The following is a 22,915-nucleotide window of genomic DNA, read 5'->3' on the forward strand; positions in this document are numbered from 1 at the left end:
CCACATTTTGATCACCCTTTTTGTTAGGTAAATAGTAGACAAGTAACATTGAGAGTGATATATGTGCCTTTGCTCGTACACATGTGAAAAGCTATGGCTTTTACACATATGTTCAAATATATGTGTATACTCACACACACATCCCCTCAGCTTGCTTAGTTCTCCCACTTGTTTATCCAGTCTCTATGGGAAACCTACTTTTCTGAGGCTTTCCAAAAGGCTCTGTTCTTTCTCATTACATTTTATCTGTGGAGCGTATGACCCTAAAAAAAGTTTGATCACATAGAGACATATGTGAACAACTTAATATCCCTTCTTTGGTCCCAACAAATGCAGTTTTTCCTCCAAAAATACATTCCCACAAACTGCTGAATAGGTTCCACTGTTTCTTTGATCATACCACTCTTTCTATTCCTCATTTCTATCACACCAAATACAGGTAGCTTTTCAACATGATCTATCCCCACAGCCTACCTCTCATCCTTGGTACCACTTTTTTCAGTATCAAAGTGCCACCCATCCTTCCATTGTTCCAATTTCGGCACCATTTATCAAAACATTTTTAACTTCTCTTGTTTGCCATACTGGTTCTCTTTTAAATTCTCCTTTACCATGTCTTAAAAAACAGGAGAAAGGAAGGGAGGGAGAGAGAAAAGAAGGGAGAAGAGAGTAAAAATCTAACCTTGACAATGGATTAGTTGTTGATGTGCAGAGACCACTGCCTGTACTACAGGCTAATACTGTCTCATTGTTTTCTCATACTCCCCCCATCTGTTTGCATCCATCTGCTGTCCCTTGTTTTATATTTAGAATTTTAGTATTTTGGAGCAGGGACTGACTTTCTGTTCTGTAGAAATCCCCTTTCTTGTGGGGCTTGGCTCATAACAAGCACTTATATGAGCTTACATGATATAACATACATGACTGTGTAATAAACCCACCAAAAATTCAGTCATATTCCTTTGAACCTGAAAAAGATAATCTTTGATGCATTTCATCATGCTGAAAAGCCTTTTATTTCCTGTATTCCAAAAAGTCAGCACAGAATCCATGTCTTTCTGTCATTACAACTAGTTTGCCATTTGCCCCTTCACTCAAACAGGGAGCATGAAAATAAGATTTCTGCATGCTATGGTTGGGGTTTGCCTGGGGTTTAGCTTGTTTTCATGGAAGACAGTAGAATTACATACCTTCCTCTGTCTTTAAGGTAAACACTGTGATTTTATTTATGCATCATATCAACATAAAAACTCCCAGATCTGGCTATAAATTTTCACCTCCCATGATAATACTGGGCCCTTTTTAGAGATAGTTTCAAATTACAGTGTGCTGTACTGGTCTTTGTAAAAGTACTCTCCATTAAAGTGGAAGGGTGAGACAAGGAACTCACCTTCATTCATAAGTCAACAACTGAATCCAAACTTCGAAGTCAAAATACCAACTATACCACCTAGAAACCATTCATAAAGTACTCCAAAAACCTCCCAAATAAAATGGGGAGTCTGATTTTCCAGAAAGCTAAACATGTGAATATATATAGATCTGATCTTAAATTTCTATAGATGCATACGCATAGGTTACACATACATTGCCTCTTTGTCCCCACAAGTATTTTCAGTGTTGAACGGATATGATTTATTCCATTGCACCATTACTGTTTTGAAATGAAATCTATACTGTAATTTTAAGTATCTACAATTACATACTTATCTCTGGGTTCATGGCATCCAGTGCTGTGAAAATTTTAAAAAAATTTTTTAAATCCTTGGACTTTAAACTTAAATCTCATTTCAAAGGTAACTGTGAAGTTGCACACAGGGTCATGTCTAACGGCAAAGTATCTTGGTGCATTAATTAATCTCCCTTAAAACATACAGATATTTTTTCCTACCCCCTTTTTAGAGTGTCTTTAAAATTATTTATAACCCTATCATTCCCCTGAAACCTTTCCATTTCCATGTTTTGAAAATTTTTAAATCACCAAAATAATAAAACCTTGTCTCTGGCTCAATGAAATACTAAGATTAGAAAAAAGTAGCCCAGCTCCTCCATTTAGAATAGCCAAGATTCATTAATAAACATTTAAGCAGAGGGAGGGAAAAAAGAAGAAAAAAAAAGGTTGTAAAATGTTACCTTCTCACAATAACTAAACTTTACTTTTCCTTTTCATCAACAAAAGAAAGGATAGATGTACAACAGACTGCTTAGAAAGCAGTATCTTTCAAGATAGGAAAGAAATTCCAGGTGACATCATTTTTGGCCAAAGTTTAAAAGCTACTGTGAAGGAATACAGCTCTTCCCAATTATTCCCCATGTAAAGATCAAAATGAAGGCAAAGGGCCAATTCTTAGAGATACCTCATCCCAAATGTGCTATGTGATAACCTACATACTCATTGCATATGTGAGAATTATTTTTTTTATCAGTAAAACAACAAATGTTCTTTAAGTAGAATCCTTCCTCACTTTACCTTCCCTAATAATGATGACGATCAAAGACAAAGTGGTTTACACAAAGCAGTATTGATCCTACTAACACAACACTGCACCAATTAAAAACAGTGTTGTGAGGACACATCAGTTCTTGGGGGGGGCACTGAGGGTAGACATTCTGTCACCCAGAGTACTAGTTTTGTTCCACAGGAGCATAATGGAGTTTTAAAAGCCAGAACATTTTTTTCAGGCATTTGCCTGTAAAGAAGTTATACCAATTGAATTCAAATTATTTTTAAAATGGTTCTGACTGCATGAATGCTTAAGCAAAAGAAATTTACATTAACGTATTTTATTTTGCAGTTGAAGTGGGCTAGGAATGCACACCCACTCAGTTACCATGACTCAGTCAATCAAGAGTATCTCTTTAAGCTACAATAGCTTTATTACTTACAACTGCCTGAATAAAATCTAATTCAAGTAAGATTACACTTCTGAATTTACCTCTGAAAAACAGTATCAGCCAGTTTTAAATTTCCACCAATGTAATTACATTGACTTCACGTATCTGTAAGTGTATGGTTTAGATACCACAGCACAACTTTTTGTTGGTCTAGAAGTCCAAGGCATGAGTACCATGGAACTAAAAGCACGCTTCAAATGCACAGCTTTCTCCATTCCTGTGATAAAAAAAACAGGTGTAAAATAAACTGGCTCCACAAGACAGAAACGAGAGTGATTTCTACACACTACCCAACACCACCAGACCTGGCTGATATGTTAGCCTCTGCAACCTTGCAGCAACTTTGCAGATGCAGAGCAGGGTGCTCACCACTGCCTTTTTTATGTGCCCAAAGGCAGGAGAGCAGCAGCCTTGCAGATGCAAAGTAAAGCCCCTGTCCATGACACTGAGAGGCCAGTGCTGTATCCATCCCCAGCACCACCCTGTTAAATCCTTCCCTAAACTCTGTTTCACCTTCAGGGACATACTTATGCTCCAAAGAAAAGAGTTCCCACATCTCCATTTCAGGTCCACAGAGCCCCCCATGCATTTTGGGTGGCTGTCAGCGGGCTGAAGTGTGTGTGTGCTGCCTCCAGCCCCTCTTTACATAAAGCATCTCTATCTGGTTACACAGCTGCTTCCCAATGCTTTCCTTTCACATTTCCTCCTAGATCACCTGGGGAAAAGGATGGCCTCTTAGTACTCCAAACTATGGCAAAAAGCTACCCAGTGAGAAGGGCTTTATTTAACAGACATACGTAGCTTTGAAAGCACTGTTAGCAATACATAAAATAACTTCATTCTCTCTGGCCTTCCTGCTACTTTCAATAAAGTATGAGGACAACACAAATCCAGGGCAAGAGTAATGCTCATGTGTGAGACAGTAAAAATTATCTGCAAGATGAGAGGGATGTATGGGAAAATGACACTATCCCTGTCAATAAGCCTTCTGCAAAAGTAAAGCTCATGTTTCAGAATAAGGTGGCAGTGGACACTGATGGGAAAATCAACTGGTCTCATAGAGCTGGATATAAAAGTTTTAAGCTGCAAACCAAGTATCATACAAAGCAGCTCTGTGCAAACTTTCCAGTGTTCAACTCCAACAGTACTACAAAAATAATACCTCAGCCTTGGCCTTTTCTGCTTAAATAACAAGCTGTAAGCAAAAGTCAAAGACGTCTACCATTTGGAGAGCAAAAAGTAGACTGAGACCACACTCTCACTTTACAGATAGCTACAAAGATTACATGAAGATAGGACTATGAAGACATATCTTTAAGTCCCTGCCAACCTAATCAAGATGGTATTAACAGTGATCTCACACTCCATCTGCCTGGCTAGTAATTTATGAAAAATGTACTTCACTATTACAGGAAAAATGTGTTGCACTGCTTGTGGCCATGAACCTACTGCAGCAGCTCAGGAACCCTTGGATCAGAGGCCAGGAGACCAGTTCTTGACATTTACCAGGTACTGCCCATGAGATCCGATTCATTCACAGAATTATTTTGTTTGTTTGTTTGCCCTACTGATGATTTCATCTTCTGACAGATAAAATAGCTGAAGAAAAACTTACGGTTCCTTGCTATTTAGAGTGCAATAACATACTGGCTTGCTTTTCATCTGGTGAATTCCACATAGGTACTTCACTTTATTTCATGAGATTCTGTTTGAGTGAAAAATTTCCCTATTCCTGCACTGACTAGTTTCAGTTTTGATTAAATTACTCCTTTTTGTGCCAGAAAACAAAAACTCATCTTGCTTATCAAAACTGTATTTTTTCAATTAATATTGCATGCCTGCTCCTCTAGCTTACATTGCCTAAGAATCAGACCTATGATGCTTGCTAGTTGCAGAAAGGACTATTTTGTTATTTGTGAAGGGGTGGGTGAGGTAGATAGTGGTGGTGATGGTGTCTCATTAGAAAACAATGTAAAAATCATCCAGTTTCCATCATGGCAAAGCATTATAAAATCAGAATTACAAAAGACCACCTGAGTATCAAAACAAAACTAAACCTACCAATATCAATACACTGGAATTAATGGCTAATTATGCATTTTTTCACTTAGCAGAACTGCCATATTGATCAACCTTCTAGTTGTTGCAGCAAAGGTAAACAGGATATGCAAAGAAAAACATGGTAAAGCAGGACAGAAAAAAACCCTATTGTAGTTCTACAAATGCTCTTTCTGCAGCACATTGTGGGGAAAAGCGTCTCAGAAAGTGCTAACTGCAACAAATAGATCTGTTAGGATATTCAGGGCAGTAACTAAGGAATAACAGCCTAAGACCTACTCTTAGGAAAAACCTGAAGACATCATTGCTTTTTATGCTGAACATCAACAAGGTGAAATGAGCCTCTAATATTTTGAGAAAGCTTACACACTCAGAATCATTTGCAAGACCTCTGTCACAATCAGAATAAGTAGTTTTCCTTCTCTTGTGGGACAAGATATTGTCTGGGAGTACAAGATTATTTTCTTACCAAACAAAACACCCAAATTACATTGTATACAAAGGCTGAGTCAATCTCAAGAACAACTTTACCAAGAAAATAGTTACATTCAGTCTCAGTAGCACTTGTTCGATCTTCAGCAATACGGATGAAGTGAATGCTTTCTAAGTACACATATTCCTGTGGCTCCAATACTCCATGAAACTGAACAGTGCCATTTACTGTATTGCAGTACACTAACACAATTTTGAAAGAAATTGGGTAAATTTTCCAATGTTCCTTTAGAAAGTTTTAGCTATGATATCCACAACTCACATTTATGGAGAATTTTTTTGTCCCTAGCTTTGCTTCTGAAACAGTTCCATTTAGGTTCAGAAACATTCCTCTACCAATCTCAAAAAACCCCACAGATTTGTCTTCTAGAAACATTCTTTGAAAACAAGAAATCAGAATGACTTCACTTTATCCAACAGATACATACTTTGTAGCTTTGTTAATATATGCAAATTGTCTGATTGCTTGAAATTACTTGATTAACCAGGCTGGAGAGTTGATTACCTGATTATCCAAGAGAAAATAATTTAGCATGATTTTGTCATTTGACAGCCTAGATAATTTTCTAATTAGTTCAAGTTTTCAAGTGAATTCAGAGATATTACTGAAAAAGTAAAAATAGGTCAATGATCTGAATAAAGGTAAGCTTTCCAGGAATTTTCTTCTTGCAACAATCATTTCTGAGATGTTATTTTCAGTTACAGACACATCAGAAACACATACACAAAACTGAGAACTTAAAGAGTTCCCAAAACACGAAAAAACCAGCCCATGGCAAAAATCTTCAGCGCTCTTGTAAGAGCTGGACATAAGATTAGTGGCATGTACTACATGGTAGTCTGACACATGGCATCAACTTGTAGTGTTACCAATAAATTCCAAACTACACATGAAGCAACATGCCGCAGATATTTTGTCAATACATTGAGAGAACAATAACTACTGGAAATACGTACTTGCCACTGAAAAGTTGTTGAGTGGGTATGGCAGATCCACATCCTGGGGCTTCTCCTTGTAGCCTATGAAAGAGCCATCTGTCTTTAGAAGGAAATATCTCGGCCGCCAGTTTTTTATATATTCTCCTACAGAAGAAAAAAACAAATAAGTGTTTGTTAGAATTGTTAAAAAAAAATGGTATTACAAACCAGCATATTATCAGTGTCTCAAATTTATTTTATCAAAATCTTTTCAGGTATTTTCAGTTTAGAGAGTAACTTCCTCCTTCAAAAGGAGAAAATTGAAATGCAGTTGTAAGCCTGGACTATAGACTGATACCTTTGGAACAAGAAGCTAGATGCATAGTAACAATTTATAATTCTAAATTTTATCACACTATACTCTTCAAAATCCTACATCTTTACACCTATAAACAGCACAAAATTTGCTGCAGGCAAAAATAAGCACTACAGCTTGACTTCTAGTAACAAAATGAAATCTAAACTACCACAAGGTAGACCATTTATTCTGCTGAGCCAAAGCAAAAATCATTCATTTCTTTAAAACATACACTAAGCAGATACAAGAAAGCAAGTACAAGAAGACTGGGTTACTGGGAAGCTACACAAAGTACATTTGAAAACAAGCAGCGGAGGGGAAGTTAAAGTCCATCTACCCATGTCTGAGCAGAAGATTCTGCAAGCCATGAGGTATTCAGGACTAGAAATATATGAAACATGTCAACAAAGACATGATAGCTTAATTAGTGACAGTGAAAAATCTCTTTAATAGCATTATACTTTTCAATGCCATACCTAAATCTCAGCAAAAATTTGTTTTTCAGTGCAATTGCTCAGTTAAGTACAGGTTAGCTTATGTCCACCCAACTTTCCCCATATGTTATTTCTATCACCTACACAGAGTAAACAGTGTTTGTTCAAGTGCTTACGAAGACTTTTTGTAAGTCACTTTCATCATTATACACTTTTTTCTTAAAATTTTCACTTGTAGTAACAAGACAGAATTTCCAACTATGCCTAGGATTTCTTGCCACTTGCAAAGTGCTCAGAATCAACCAGTCCAGGGGCTGCACTGGTCCTGGGTTAAGCCCAGCCCTTTAGTGTCATTTTACCATCCCAGCCCTCTGTTAGCTGTAGCTACATAGCTTTTAGACAGTACAAATGTTAGGAAGCAGTTTACATTCACCTGACACATAGATTACTCCATTGAAGTCTGATTTAAAATTTATTGATCTCATCTTCACCTTTCCATCAGAGGAATCAACTAATTGTCACTGAAGTTCAACATGGGAATTCTTAATATAGCCTAGTTGAACTTAATCACAACTTGTACAGATCTGGACAATGCCCATAGCTTAAAAAAAAAAATCTAACTGCAGCCATTAACACTTCCAATTTTCAATATGTATTTAAGTAGAGAAGTGGGGTGGGGAGTAGATGGAGAAGAGGTAAGAGTGAGAAAAATTAATATCAGGCTATTTGCAGTGATTTACACTTCCCAGCCCTCACTAGCAAAACTATTAATATTTAATCCTGCTTCTACACAGCAGGGTACCTCCTTGGTTGGTTTTTTTTTTTTTTATCTAGACAGTTCCAAATAAGTAGAAAGAAAACTGGAAAAAGTCAAAGCATTACTTAATTTGACCACAAAATTAATAGAGCAGATAAAGTGTTAGTTAGATTGAGAATATCCCTACTGACGTTGCCAGTCTGAACTGATTGCACAATGGGAAATCTCAGCTAACATAAACCCAAATAATAATTTAAAAAATCAAAACAACAGGTATGAGACATCTGTGTGTTGGGAAAGAAATACAAGTGCTGTATAGGAAAACAAATGTGGCTGTGAACAGTGAAAAATTGTATCATCATCACATGAAAAGGTGAAGACATTTCTTGAAATAAGCTTTCTAAATACTTGAAAACTAAATCATCGTAGGCCTAAGTAAAGGCTTTAAAACATGCCCTGCAACAGATTTGTTGAAATCTGCACGGACTCAAAAGTTGAAGCCAAACCAAAACCTTGCATATCAGATCATCCACTCAGAATCAGAGCTGACAGGGCAAATACACTCATTAGTCATTTCAGGAAAGAATAGAAACCTTTGTTTACTTACACACACGCTCTCCAGAAACAAATTTGTAGAAAAGGAGACCATTGTAGCTGGTGCCCTTAGAGACCCAGAGCACACTTCCCTGATCACTTACTCCATATTTCTGTTCTTACGACAACACTTCAGATTTCATTTGGTTTCTACTAGGTACTCAGAGTGTCTTAATCAGAACACTGAACAGATTTTTTGATAGTCTACAGAGTTATGCAACTGATGTCCTGCCTGGAGAAAAACTACTAGAAGAGTCTGATTAGCACTTCCAAACTCCAGTGAAGAGAGGTTACAACTCTGGACAAAAGCTAATCACACAAAGATATACATATTTTAAAAGTACCAGTTTATGTATGAGCACAGCTGTACCTCTGGTTTTGCCCTGGAAACTATAGCCAGACACAGGACATGTAATTTAAAAGCAACTGCAGAACACTACAGCTTCCTAAGGATCCATATATTTATTTCGTAGATTTGTATCTTTGAAAAATGGTTCCCCAACTTGAATCAGTCTACTTTTCAAAACATCTGTACAAATACATACACACAGAAAAAAAACCAAACTAGTTTGTCTTGTAATAACCAATATTAAAATACCTTTTCAAGGTCTATACGTGAATATTTATCACCTGCCCTTTATTTATTTTGTAATTTAATTAACAAATAGTGAAAACTTTTGAAGACTAAAGTAAATAGTGGTATCAGTGAACAGTTCACTTAGCTACTCAAGTGGTTCAATGACTCTCAAGATGCACTCTAGATACTCTAACAGCATTCCTTCTACATAATCTGCTTAAAGACAGAACACATTTAGTCCATACTGCCTAACAGAGCTGTGCTTAACGAACTGCTTTGAAAGAGAAATCCTCAATAGAAAATACAGATATTAGAATACATCAGAGTATTTGAAAAGAAAAAACACTTCCATGTGTCTTCTAACTTCTCAGCTCGTCATTAAAAAAAAAAAAAAAAAAGGTTGATTTGACAGCACAAGCAATGTTACATTAAAGAGATTTGGCATGCATGTTTATCAAACAGCTCAACACAAGCAAACAAAGAAAATTTGTACCTGAAATTTATTAATTCAAGTGAAAAGAAATTCCATGACAAAGGAGAAGTCCAGGCAGGCTAACCACAACACCTAATATCTTGACAATTTAATGAAATGGAGCTATGGTACTTAAAAAAAACTGTGAATTTGCCATAGAGCATTAATCAGTCTGTACCCTGCTTCCTGCTGAGTTAATGTAAGCTAAATTAGTATTTTGCTTAAATGTACACCCTTTGAAGTTGAAAAACATGGTTTCTTAGGATTTGTTTATTAGACAGTAAGAAGTTTCTAATTTCAACCGCTGCAGTGAAGAAAGTCAAGTAATTCCTCTATCATCTTAATTCTAGTTAAAGATTTTAAAGCTATTTGAGAAAAGGGATCCTAGAATATCTACGGCACAGATGTTTACAGACAATAAATACATACACACACACAGACACAAAATACAAATGTATAATCCATCGTAGATTGTTGTGAGCTGCTTTTTAAATAACTACCGAGATAACACATACAAAATATGAACTATGACAGCAGTACATTCTTCAAGCACATGAAAATGCAACCTGATCTTAATGCAAAAACCACCCTCAACACGCAGCTCTTTAATTAATGTTGTATTTAATAATACACTGAATAACAACAGTAACAAAGAACGCTTAACGAAGATTTGTTTAGAGCATGACCCTTGGGGCTGGCTCTGTGTTTGCCTCTGTACTGCAGCCTCAATGATTATTCTTTTTTGCCTCTGACAGCTAGTAAAAAGAACCCTGCCTTCATGACATGTCACAAAAAGTATTTATTCTAGTGATACAGTGTTTGTGGTTTTGATACTGCACAGCAGCTTCAACAAGAAGAGCTTTTTAAGAAACCATATGAGCAGTCAACAAATCCATTTTAGGAAAATGTGTCATTCAAAGTTTATTATTTTTTTAATTTCACCTCAGAACTCAATCTTCAAACATACACACCTCACAATCAATTGTTGCTATTATTAGTCTCACCACTTGTAATCTTCATGCATACAGAAATCTAGCAATTCTTGAAAAATTAATCAGGAATTCAAAATTAATCCTACTATTATTAAAGACATTTTTAAATCACTTTTGCAAAACAGCTACATTTTTCAATATGTAAATGATTTTAGAGGTGTGAAGGAAATGTCTTTAATATACAGGGCTGGTAACCAACAGAAACCTGAGTTCAAAAACTTGCCTTCTTAAAAGAAGCAACAGCTGCCACACAGACATAAGTGAGATTTCAGGGAAGGGAAAAAAAACAAACCACCACACACCAATAAACTCCCTCCAAGCACAGAACACCAAAAATCTGCCTCTTGTATCACAGACTTCCTAACATGCATTTAATAGAAATAATACACAAATATTGTTCTATCTTCCTTTTTTTTTTTTTTTCCCCTGGCTTTTTAGGGCACTTTTTATTAAATCAAACTCCCATTCCCATACTCTAATATTTAATAGACAGAGGGTGGAAACATTGAATTTATATAAAAACATTAAACAAAATCACATAAAGCTAAATAAAACAACTATATTCAATAATCTTTAAAAGAAACAACTGTAATTAATGTCAAGTCAAGTAAAATATCACAAGTAATGCCAGTGGTTTTGTGATTGAATTTACTTACCTTGGCCCTCTGAGGGCAGTGTTACCTAACACACGATTAGAAGCATCAGCAGACTATTTGATTAAGTCAGCAGACACTAGTAAATGTAAAGCACTTGTGTTCAATATTTACTTGCTTCTGACTTCATGACAACAAATTTGCAATACAGTTCAAAGCTACTGTAAATAATAAATGTTTTTAAAAGATAAAAATTACACCTGTCCTCAAGTTTCAACATAGATCCTTCGATCTAATGCAAATGTGTAATTATACTTCATGCAAAATATTTGACAAAATATTATTGCATACCAAAACATTAAATAAAACTCATTTTTCCTAATGTGCCTTAGCATTTTTAAACCTGTTTTTATTATATATCTTGTCCCAAGTATTTGCCAGCAGTTCAAAGAAAAGCAGGATTTGGAACTAATGCTTTCCGATTGTGTCTTTTATACTGTGAGACAGTGATTATTTATTTATACTCTCTTTTCCCACAGTTTCCAGTAATGCTAAATGACATTTTGAGCACATCTGTACATACATTAGACAAATTAATTTTTCCAGTCACAACTTGGAAATGGGAAACTTTTCATTTTATGTGTGGATATCTGCTTATGCCACAGCTAAGCTTCCCTTAAGTTTCCTGCCATGTGGGGAATTAAGGTGAGAAAGTTCAAGTGCCCTTCACTCTCCATGACATCACAATGATGCAGTGCAGATATACAGCCTGGTCAATTTATGTTCAGATACTAACAAGTGTGTGGCCAGAAACTAATGAAAGCCACAAAGATGTTAGATTTTGAAGAAGGTAGGAGACAGCCTCAGGAATAAGTTCCACAGCTGAGCAAGGAGAGAGGGACAACCTTCCATGCCACTGAAAAGCAGACAACTGGTAAGATCTCCTTTCCCAAAGCCATAGTGGGTAACCATCAAAGACAAGAGCTCCTACTAGTAAAAGGGAGTACTTCCAAGGGAAGAGGTGCAATCATCAGCCAGGGTGAAGCCACAACAGAGCAGCTGTCCATGGTGTCAGCCCCAGGTTCCAAATGCAACCTACAAATGTGTTACAGCTAGAGGCTCCCTAGGGTTCAAATCACCAGCCACCCTGACTCTTTCATTACCACTACTGGATTGAGTCACCATCCTAGCTTGTATAAATGCAACAGTACTTCAGCTCCTACTGTTTATTCAACCCTTTCCTGTTGCATTAATAATCTTTTCTCTAAAATGTAAAAAAATCTAGAGGAAAATATTAAAAAAGAGAGATATGCCATCATTTAAATGGAAATCTAGTTTTCAAACTGGGCATCTATGATATTTACATAAAATTACTGATGCGTTTTAGCATCTCACAGAAAATAGATGTTCACATACTAACTTTTCATACACAAAATTTTGTCCATTTATAAAAAAATGTACCAGAAATACTTAGTTAGTTGACATCCTGACAAACTGAGAATTGACCTTTACCATGTCCATTTTGAGCCAAAAGGAAGAAAAACTTGCCAGTTTCAACATCGCTCTCACTTCCCTTTCATTCTTGAAGGATAAGAACTAGAACAATAAATAAATTAAACAAAAGCTGACATTAGCACATGCTGTCTGGAACAACAGAGTTCTGTATTGCATCAGCATCCCTGAACAACAAAGGAGATCAATATTTTCTAAATATGCCTGCTATTCAGGAATGGAAAACCAAAGCCTATATCCTGGTAACACTTACGGACCCTGCTGCTCACATTTTCTAAATTTCTCTCTTGCATAATGCTTTATAGGACCAAAGCTTCAAATGCTGCTTCTGAAAGCAGTTTGGTAGGTTTTTTTATAGTGTTGAGATGCATTTGTGGTAAATGGGGATAAAAAAAAAAAAAAAAAAAAAAAAAGATATTTTCTTAAAAAAAACCTTTTAATAGCTAAAAACCTTCATGTTCTCAGTAGTTTATATATATATATATATAGGACTAGCAGCATCAAGTGGTGTTCTATATAACAGAAAAAATATACCTTTCCTTTCTTCTGTTTTTATCAAATACTAGTAGACCAAAGTATCTTTTTCAGATTTTGTTAGTATTTTAAGAATAAACAAATATTTATCTATACAGTACTGGATAGACAGTCGGTTACAGCAGCAAAAATTTAAATTCATGTATTTGGTACAAAGGTACATGTGAAACCATATTATTACAATTTTAATTCTTTTTTACATGTAGGTAAATGGAATTAAATACCTTTTTAATATTCTCTACTTACAATGTTTTTAGAACAGCCAACTCCAGTTTACACTAGAAATTGCAAACTTTCCAATTGCAAAGGAGTATGATAAGTTTGACAATAGCATTATCATTCAGCTGAGTTTCTCTGACAGATTAATGTGTTGTCAAAAATTATGTGACTTCCTCCTCTTAAAACTGGTATATTTGCTAGCATGTTTTCACAAAGCAAACTGTCTTGCTTTTAAAACTGGCACATTGTAATAATTTAAAAATAGCTCCTCTGAACTTTCTCCTTGTCATTAGGTGTGCTTCTAGCTTCAGACCTCACTAACAACCTAGCACCAACATCATTCACCTAAGTTTCTTTCTCAAGTACATTACTGAAGTCAACCTTTTTGCTTCATCATTTAGCTCACATAATTTGCAAAGAATCAGTTCAAGATATGCAGAATCATTCCTCAGACCGCTTGAGTTGCAAGAACAGCTCCATTACTGCTGTATACATCAGAACAATATGCAGTAATGCAGCACTACCCAGAGTACCTTGGGCTTCCCACTGGAAATGGCAGAACACAGAAAACGGGGAAATTCTGTAAAGAAACAACAAACCAACTATCACTCAAAAAGCAGTTCTCCATTTGGTGTTGACCTCTGTCTGAGCTCAGATGGAGAAAACAGGACTTGGGTAGGAAGCAGCCACACCTGAAATTTCAGTTAAAATTAATCGTTGGACTCAATGGTCTTGAAGGTCTTTTCCAACCTAAACAATTCTGATTCTACAACATAAACTAAAATTGCCATGGTAATGATATAACAGGACATCACATGCCCTCATCAGTAGTTAATGTTATCAATGACCCACAGACTTGATGCTTATTAGACCTAAGATGGAAGGCACAATAAAAAGAGGTTGCTTCACTTTTGGTGAGGGCTTGATGGGAAAGAGTGGCTACATCATTCAGGTAATATTTTAGTCATGTCATGACAGACCAAAAAACTCTGATATATACTAATAACCCGAAGACATATCTGCAATGCACAGCCACAGTGCACATCAACCGCTGTTTCATTTTTCAGTTCAATACAGATACCAGAATGCTGAATTTCACATAATATTAGAGAAAATAATTAAAGTCTCAAATTTTATCTCTAAATTAAGAGATCACCTGGACAAGATAACACTTTCATGTAGCCTTTCTGGGCTAACTAAATTTCTCTCCATCTTTGTATCCTTTTCCATGTTTCTTTCACATTATCCAGGAAATTCAGCAGCAGCAGAAATCACCAAATGAGGAATAAGAAAGGATTTTAGTGAAAAAAAGAAAATGGTTTTCTTACAGAGCAGTCCAACTTTATCTTATGTACAAACAGGCAAATGTAAGTTTTGTCTGACCAGCTCCTTGCCTTTGGAGGAAGAACTGAAAATAAGATCAAGTGAAAGAGAAAATTAGTTGTTAATTTCATTCTAACGCCTAGCATTTACTTGTCTAATATGTAACACCAGACAATCACTGATTGGCACTTTCTGCATCAAAAAAAAAAAAGCTCAGGATGCAGTAGCAGGGGTATGCAACACTATCAGTCTTGAGGTAGACAGACAAAGCTATGTAAGAAGTTGCGCAGCACCTGTCCACCAAATGTCTCAGATAACTGCATTGCTCTTTCTACTTCCACAAGTACCAAATTTATCAAGTTGTTGTGGGTTTTTATTTTTAAACCAGCCACATGGAAAAATCAGAAGTTTTCTTCCCTACAAGACAAGGCTCTTTTTATGAATAAACAACAGAGGGATGGAAGATGTTAAACTCCTGAACTGATTAACAGAAGTAAAGAAGGCGGTGGGGGACAATGATAATTAATATGTACCCTCCTTCTAACCAAATCTCCACATACATTCATTCTGTATATGCACACATAACAGCAGCATCATAAACCGTCTCAAGTTCTTGCCATTATTCAGTTCGACATCTGCACATGTTTATGCGTCTCTCCAAACAACCTCTTGAACACCCTGCTGGAGCTGTCATTTTTTTCTTCTCCCTATCTGGCAGATGGCAAGTCAACAATCGGCATCAACAGCAGCCGAATATCTCCCCCCTCCATCCAACCCCCCTAAACAGACACAATAATAACTTCTTTGTGCTTCCCCACAATGCAGCTGCTTAAACCATTTCGCTACAAGGCTGCTTTGCCTTAATAAAAAAAAAAAAAAAAAAATTCCCTTCTGTCAAGTCTAAAAAGCAGCATAATGTTAAGCAAGCTAAAGCCACAGCACAGCTGCAAACGGGCAGACACATTGACAGCTCCTCCCTTAACAAAGCCCTGTGAATTGAAGGGGGTTCATCTGAGGCTCACACAGTAATTAGTATAAAAAAGTCCGACAGCCTCTATTATGCTAGGAAAAAAAAACTGGACAGAACTGGGCTGCTGTTTTGCGTCAAGAGTTCTGCTGCAGAGTAGATAAATCATGTTGGATTTTTTTCCTCTCTTTTTAAAGACAGTAATAAGGAGGATGAGAGAAGCTAATTTGAAAACTTGGACACAGTAATTGTACCATATGGTGAGCATTTATCCCTTCTGAAATACACGCTAACAGTCACTTACATGCACAGTGCTTTGTTTTACAGTTGTTATTCTCTCTACCATATTCATAAAATGGATCTGAATATCTGATACTCCAGAGAAGTTCTGTGTAATTAGCAGCAAAACTGTCTGAGCTTTGTATATTGGCCTACCATAGCAATCTAGTTAATTGCAGAAAATCCCATGCCCCCAAATTTAAATAGTGTCCACTTCAAGGATTTTTTTTTTCTCTCAAACTGGCTGAATATCACACACAATAAAGTTCAGAGAAGTAATTTATTGACACTAATACTCCTTGATACTGCTGGCTCTACAACGCATGAGCAGGAGATAATTTCCTTTTCATCCACACAGTATAGAGGAATTCATTCAAGACTCATTTAACAGTAGCCACAAAATATTTCAGTTCCATGGTACTCGGGAAAGGAGTTGCTCCATAAACTTAAAGGTGAAACAGAGCTTCACCACAGGGCACGTGAGGGAGACAAAGACTTGAAATCCATTCCCCCACCTTTTTCTTCATGAATACCTCATTTTCCTCATGGATCATATTTTACTGTATTTTTGTTAGCAATCCAAACATTCATAAAGACCTTCAAAATTTGGAAAATATACCATCCAACCCTCAGGGTTTTCTCTTTACCACATGCTTCCAGCTTTTCATCCTCTTCATGCCACCAAATCATCCTGGAATCACAGAAGATAAGGAACCAGTGGAACAGAGAAGGGAAAATGTAGGCTTCTTTAAATGAAGGAAGCACTGTGGCTAAATGGCAAGATTAGTAACTCTTAGGAGTACTGGTTACAGAAAATGAGATCTAGTGAACTTCCAAGCAAGGGAAATAAAAAACTCAAGCAAAATAGAAGATTAAAATTTGGTAAAAAAATTTACAGGCATAAGATGAAGTCTGCAAACTGAGAATAACAGTATTTGCAAAGAACAGTTTCTTGAGAAAACAGGGATTTGCCTCCGGTAACAAATACTTTCAATGTCTTTGGCTCAAAAAAAAAACTACTAGAGCAGAGTGCTAGGTACTAAAGAGTCCCAGAACCAGGCAGAATACATCCACAATTGCTAAGAAATTTTAAGTGAGGTGAAAACTACTGACAAAAGCCAGTTATCCTGCAATGACGACACTTAGCCCAAAGTATTATAAATGGAGAACTACAGTGCTCACTCTCAAGGAAAATAAAAAAGTTTTAAAAGAAACAAACCAAACCCCAACCCACCAAAAAACTAACACCAACAAACCAGCAACAACCACCTTGAAAATTTCAAGTCAATTGGCTGGATGGTAATCAAAGAAACTGTTTTTAATCATATGCTTAAATAACACATACTGACATAAGATACACAAAGCAGTACTGCCTTTGAGTAATCATGCCCAACATACATATGGGGTTTCTTTAAGAATGTCAAGAAAATAAAATGGATAAAGACTAACTGACACAACTTATCTCAACTTCTAAAAAGCTTTTACTAAGTTTCAGGAAACAGTAGTTGCATGGATGAAAAAAGCTGTGGGGTGGAACAGAACAGAAATAAGAAACTGGGTAAAAGGAAGAGAGCAAAATAGGATTACGCAGTCAAATTTCAATCCATGACGCTCCACAGTTCTGTCATGAACACCTTTAATTAATAAGTATAACAATGATCTGGGATCACCGCCGCATATACTGCAAGACAGTAACATTATGCAAGATTTTTAAGAATGCAAGGAATTTCAGAGTGGCAAAGTTATGCCAGTGAGCTGAGAAACACCAGAGGAAATACAGAAAAGGATTACTTGAATGAATAAACAGTTACAGGAATGATCCAAAACACTGATACTCTGTGTTTAGTTCTAAATTAACCACTAAACAACAATTAACGTAACCTTTTCTTAAGTATGCCGTACTGAGAAGAAAGAAAAGTACTATCATTTGTAAATTGGCACAGTTTTAGAAACACTAATTTATTATTCCATGATCAACAAATCAATTATTTTTGATAACTATATTAAAAAAAACCACAACAGGGAACAGAAGGGTCTCAGAGACTAAACACACACACAAAATAAATAAATGGAGTTAGAGAGAAGCAGAGTGAGGAGAGAAAGCCTGGATTAGGCTTCAGTTTCAAAGGATGCACTGCAACAAAAGGATTTAATGACACAAATAGCCAGTAGTAGAATATCAGTCATCCCACAGCAACACATTTTCAGAGGATTTCAGGAACAGATTTTCAAATATTCACCATCTACATTTCTAGCTGTAACATCACCACATAACTAGCAGCCAGTTTCCCACCAATTAAGCACCCAACACCTACTAGCACCCTTAGAAAAAAGCCAGCCTCTCCTTGAACTCTATGAGGCATCTCCAAACTTGTGTAAGCACTTTTTCTTAAAAGAAAAAAGAAAATTTAATATTCAGGAAATTGGAGCCAACATTCAACTAGGCAATTTTTCCCTCTAATTGCTATGCATTTTTGTTCTAGCACAAAACTGGTATTAGTCAATGAGTATTGATGGTGAATGAAAAGTCCTTGGCCACTTTACTTCACCTTAAATACAATTTTCTACCAGCACTGTGCATTTGGGAAGGCGAGAAAGAACACTTGGGAAGGAAGTCTGCAGTGCTTTCCATGTCCTGATCCATGTCAGCACTGGCATCCATGCAGGTGAGGCAGGTCTATAAAATGATCCAACTGAAAATACACCCCAAGAAAACAATCTCACCTGACTGTACAGCTAGTGTCAGCACAAAGGAGAGATGGGGAATAACTGGCTGGGGACAAGAAAGATGCAAAGGAGAAGGGGCACGAACCTATGCAAGATCTACCTTACAACTGCAATTCTTGTTTTCCAATTAAGCTAGAAATTCCAGTTCAAGTGATTCAAATTTCTACGATCAACCACATCTCTAAGCAACGATGCCACAGTAGTTTTAACACACTGTTAACTCAAGAACTTCTCAAATACAATTTCCCATTCTATACAAGCAAAGTATATTCTGACGTGTCAGCACATATTCTGACAAAAATTTCTTTACACAAGTACAGAAAAATTATAGATAAATGTATGTGAACTATAAGGAATATGTACAAATATCTGTACTCTAGCAAATAACTGTAAAATCTCTTCATAATCACAATTTGGAAAATGCCAGAAATATTTTGACATGTTTTTGTGAAGTATATATAACAAGTTAATGGTTTTAACATAGTTTTATCAATACAGAGATCCCAGTATACATTTAAGTTAGCAGCGCAATACTTCTTTATACAAGAAACAGGGCCAAGACGGTGAACAATATTTTTTTTCATTTTGCTGCCTTAACATGCATAAAATGTTCAAAACCTAAAAAAATGGTAATATAGTTCAACTTTAATATACAGCTTTTACAGGGTTTTATCTTGTCTGATTTTATTATAATTGCAATAAAGATTCAGGCAAGTGAGGTGTTAAAAAGTCTTTTGCTTCAAGGTTTTCCAGTCATCTGAATTAAAAGGAAGCTTGACTGATAAGCAGAAATGTAAAATTCTCAACCCCGCAATTTTACAACCACAAAAGTTTTGCCTCGTTCTCACTGACTTTAGAAACTTTTAAAACAGAGCTGTAAGTTGTAAGCCCTAAAATTCCAGCCACAAGATGGAAGTGAAAGATGACTGAGCAGGATAAGAGACCTTAATTTATCTAACCAACCTCAGGATGAGGTCTGTTCCTGTTTTTCCAGTAACAGACACACATTTTGTGGTTTCTGCACTATAAGCACACATATTTTTCTTACCTTGAGGTACTGAAAAGTTTTTAATGACTTAGATTCCAAAATAGTTTTGATGCAAAAGGAAGTCTAATAACTGATATGATTTCCTTGAATCAATCTCACCAAAATCTACGGTCATTTTATTCAATGGAGAAGTCAAATTTCATACAAAAGGAAACACACATCTGGCCTTTCTGAAATTCTGATTATACACACAATAATTAACTAGCAGCAAATACTCAACATTTGTGACACCAAAATGTGAAGAGACCAATAAGGAACTGTAATTTTCAAAAAATATATTTGTGTTACTATTGAATTAACTAAACAAGTTTGATATGGTTTTAGGGGACATTCTTTTCCTTTAGAAAGTAAACAGCACAATTTTCTGATTAATATAAACAAAACGGAAACTGACTTACAACACTGACTTCAAAATCCTTGTGAAAGTCTGTACTGGTGATGTCACAAATGCTGTCACCTCTGAGCGGGTATTGTCTGTAGAAGGTTCAGAAATGTCCATTTTAATCAAAACATTTATTAGAGGTAGTTGTGTCTTTTGTTTTTATTTTAATGAATTAAAGAATCTGTTAAGAATCATGGTTGCAACTCCTTTTTAAAATAATCAATTAGGTGAAATTGAAATATGTGTAGAAAAAATCTGATCTGTAGTGGACACAGAAACTCATGTAAGAGTTAGGGGAAATCCATGCTTTATGCTTCCATCAGCCTTCAATGCAACGTCAGCATACCACCAATGTAACGTATTTTCTAATTTTCTTAAAATGACCTACAAATTATTTCCTCAGAGTACTAATATGCCAGTGATAAAGTATTACAAGACAGAAAACAATTTCTTCAATCTTGCAGCTATTTTTAAATTAGACCTTCTAGCTTCATCACATTTTGAAGCCATATTATGATGTTCCATTTCTCCCCTCTGCAAAACACTAACTTCTACACAATTATTTTTCTTATGTTAAGAAAGCTTCACATCACTGGTCAAAATCCCAGAGACAGAGATGGGGACACTTGTTCACTTAAACTGAAATTGTGTCTGAAAAAAAAAACATCTTTTCTTTCTCTCCTTATTTCCTGTGAAATTTGGGAGCATGGCACTGCCAAAAGGGCCAATTTACGGTGGGAAGGCTGTGTAGGTGCCTGAAGCGCTTTTAAATATTCATCTTCCTGTTTAGAGTATATATAGCATAACTATCTACATTCTTAAGTTTCTTTTGATGCAAGCCATATTCGTTCTGTAATCATTTCTGTATGTCCCCATTAAAGATAACCAAAGAAAGAAAGACGCCTTTCCAATAAAGGCTTTATGGTAAGAAAAGTAAATTCAGGTACAGAACTTTTTTGAACATATTTTTATTTGTGACACGTATAAGAACTGGAACAAATGACAATGGAGTAAAATTATGCTTTTATTTCACATTCCAAGGTGTGGGGAGGGGGGAATAAAAATAAAAATCTCATGCCAGAATGAGGTATGAGGACATATGTGCAGTCTATCACCTGACTACCAAACAACAGTACTAAAGCTGACACATGTTTGTTAATCCCGAGAGGTAAAATGCTGCTTTGTCTTCCAGGGGTCGTGGTGCAGATGAGTGCCTGTTATGATGCTGATGCTTTTTTCCATGCTGGTCTTCCCTAGGGAATTTCAGTTCCCCATCAGGGAGAAGAGACACAATTTTACATTTTCTCTAAAAGTTTTCCATATTTTTGTTTACCAAGTGTGCAAGCATTACCAAGACAGCAAGCGTCAGCAACACAGCTAAAACAGTTTTAACAAAAGCCTTTCTTCTGGACATCGACAGTTTAGTTTTGTTAAATTTTATACCAAAACCATTTCATTTTCAATGACAGCTTGATCTTGTATGAATAGATCACAGTTTGAGAGAGACTGACTGAAACTCAATGATGTGGTTCTTGGTTACAGACAGCAAGCCCTCTTCAGACAATCCGCAATGATTAAGGGGAGGAAAATTTCCCATAGATCTGGCCATTCTCTAATATAATTTTTATCTCCATGTGGGGCAGAATAAGGTGAGGGCAAGGGACTAATGATCAATAAGCTACAGGAAACACTCTAGTCCTCTGTAAGTTTCTTATTTTCCTGAAATAGGTCTGTTTTCAGATCACTCCAGTTTCAACAAAACCCTTCAGAGAATTCCAGGTGCAATTTTCCATTATACCTCAGCTCATCCAGCTGAAGAGAAGCCCTGCCTCCTTCCAGTCCTGCAGTCCAGTGGTCTTCCTTGGTTGAATGTCACTTCTGCAGCTCACTAGCCCAACTGGGGGGTGGAAAAAATGATGGGGTGGAGGAAGGCAGGAATAGGACAGATCCCATCAGCTGGGAAGTCATATTCTTGCTAAATTCATCACAAGGTAGCAAGAGGGGTAAGTTCCCCTGTTATTAGCAGTATACTATTAGATATGATTAGGTATAAAAAGAAAACATTCTCTCAATACTGTTCTCAAAACTTCCCTCTCTCCCCTGACATACTAGGTACCTGTTAAAAGGATCCAGTTATATGAGTAACAAGTGAGAGGGCTTTTTGTGCTTCTGTTGTGGATTCTACAAGCACCAAAGCAGACAACATACAGATTCTGCTATGGCCTCTATTTATTAAGGCATGGTCATGGTGCTCAGTTGCAACCTTCATGAGCGTTTCCTTAGGCAAAAATACAAAAGATATAATACTCCTGCCTTCATTTAGACAGGAAGATGAACACTGACTTGCACAGTACTTTCAGCATTCAAAGTCTTCATTTGTGTTATCACAAACAGATTTTTATTCCTAATCCAGCAACACACCATGTGCTAAAGTGCTTTTCCAGTGTATTTAAACAACTTCAGCTACTTATCATGTCAAAACAGTATTAAGATATTATTTGATCACCATCACTCAGTATCTTCACATAGAAAAGTTTAAAGGACTAGTGGTCTTATTTTAGTATAATTAGAAAACAAAATTGCACAGCAAAGGAAGTATGTTTGACACTATCTTCAGTAAGAGAGCTCTAACTGTCCATGATTGATACTGGGTATGCAAGTGCCAAGTTGGTGGCAAGAGCAGTATGCAGCTAAGAAAGATCACAAAACACACTAAGAACTACAGTAATTTTATCTTTGTTTCTCAAACAGCATGTCGGCAAGGATCTCGGGGGGGGGGGGGGG

The 22,915-nt window shown here is 36.3% G+C and overlaps 1 protein-coding gene across 4 annotated transcripts in view; it reads right to left on the minus strand.

The window, feature by feature from the left end:
- The window catches only part of AKT3 (AKT serine/threonine kinase 3), a 154,146-nt gene that overhangs the window by 69,417 nt on the left and 61,814 nt on the right, over positions 1–22,915 (minus strand). For 3 of the 4 annotated variants that reach the window (XM_068155504.1, XM_068155495.1, XM_068155515.1), the window contains one exon: positions 6,403–6,528. In XM_068155504.1, coding sequence (XP_068011605.1) covers positions 6,403–6,528 — 126 coding nt within the window. Of the gene's footprint in view, positions 1–474; positions 631–6,402; positions 6,529–22,915 lie in introns of those variants that run through there. The other variant, XM_068155524.1, reaches the window with a different exon arrangement.

Source organism: Melanerpes formicivorus, unplaced genomic scaffold (genome assembly GCF_026170545.1).
Source record: "Melanerpes formicivorus ecotype bairdi unplaced genomic scaffold, bMelFor1.0.p_v2 SCAF_2, whole genome shotgun sequence".
Taxonomy (NCBI): domain Eukaryota; kingdom Metazoa; phylum Chordata; class Aves; order Piciformes; family Picidae; genus Melanerpes; species Melanerpes formicivorus.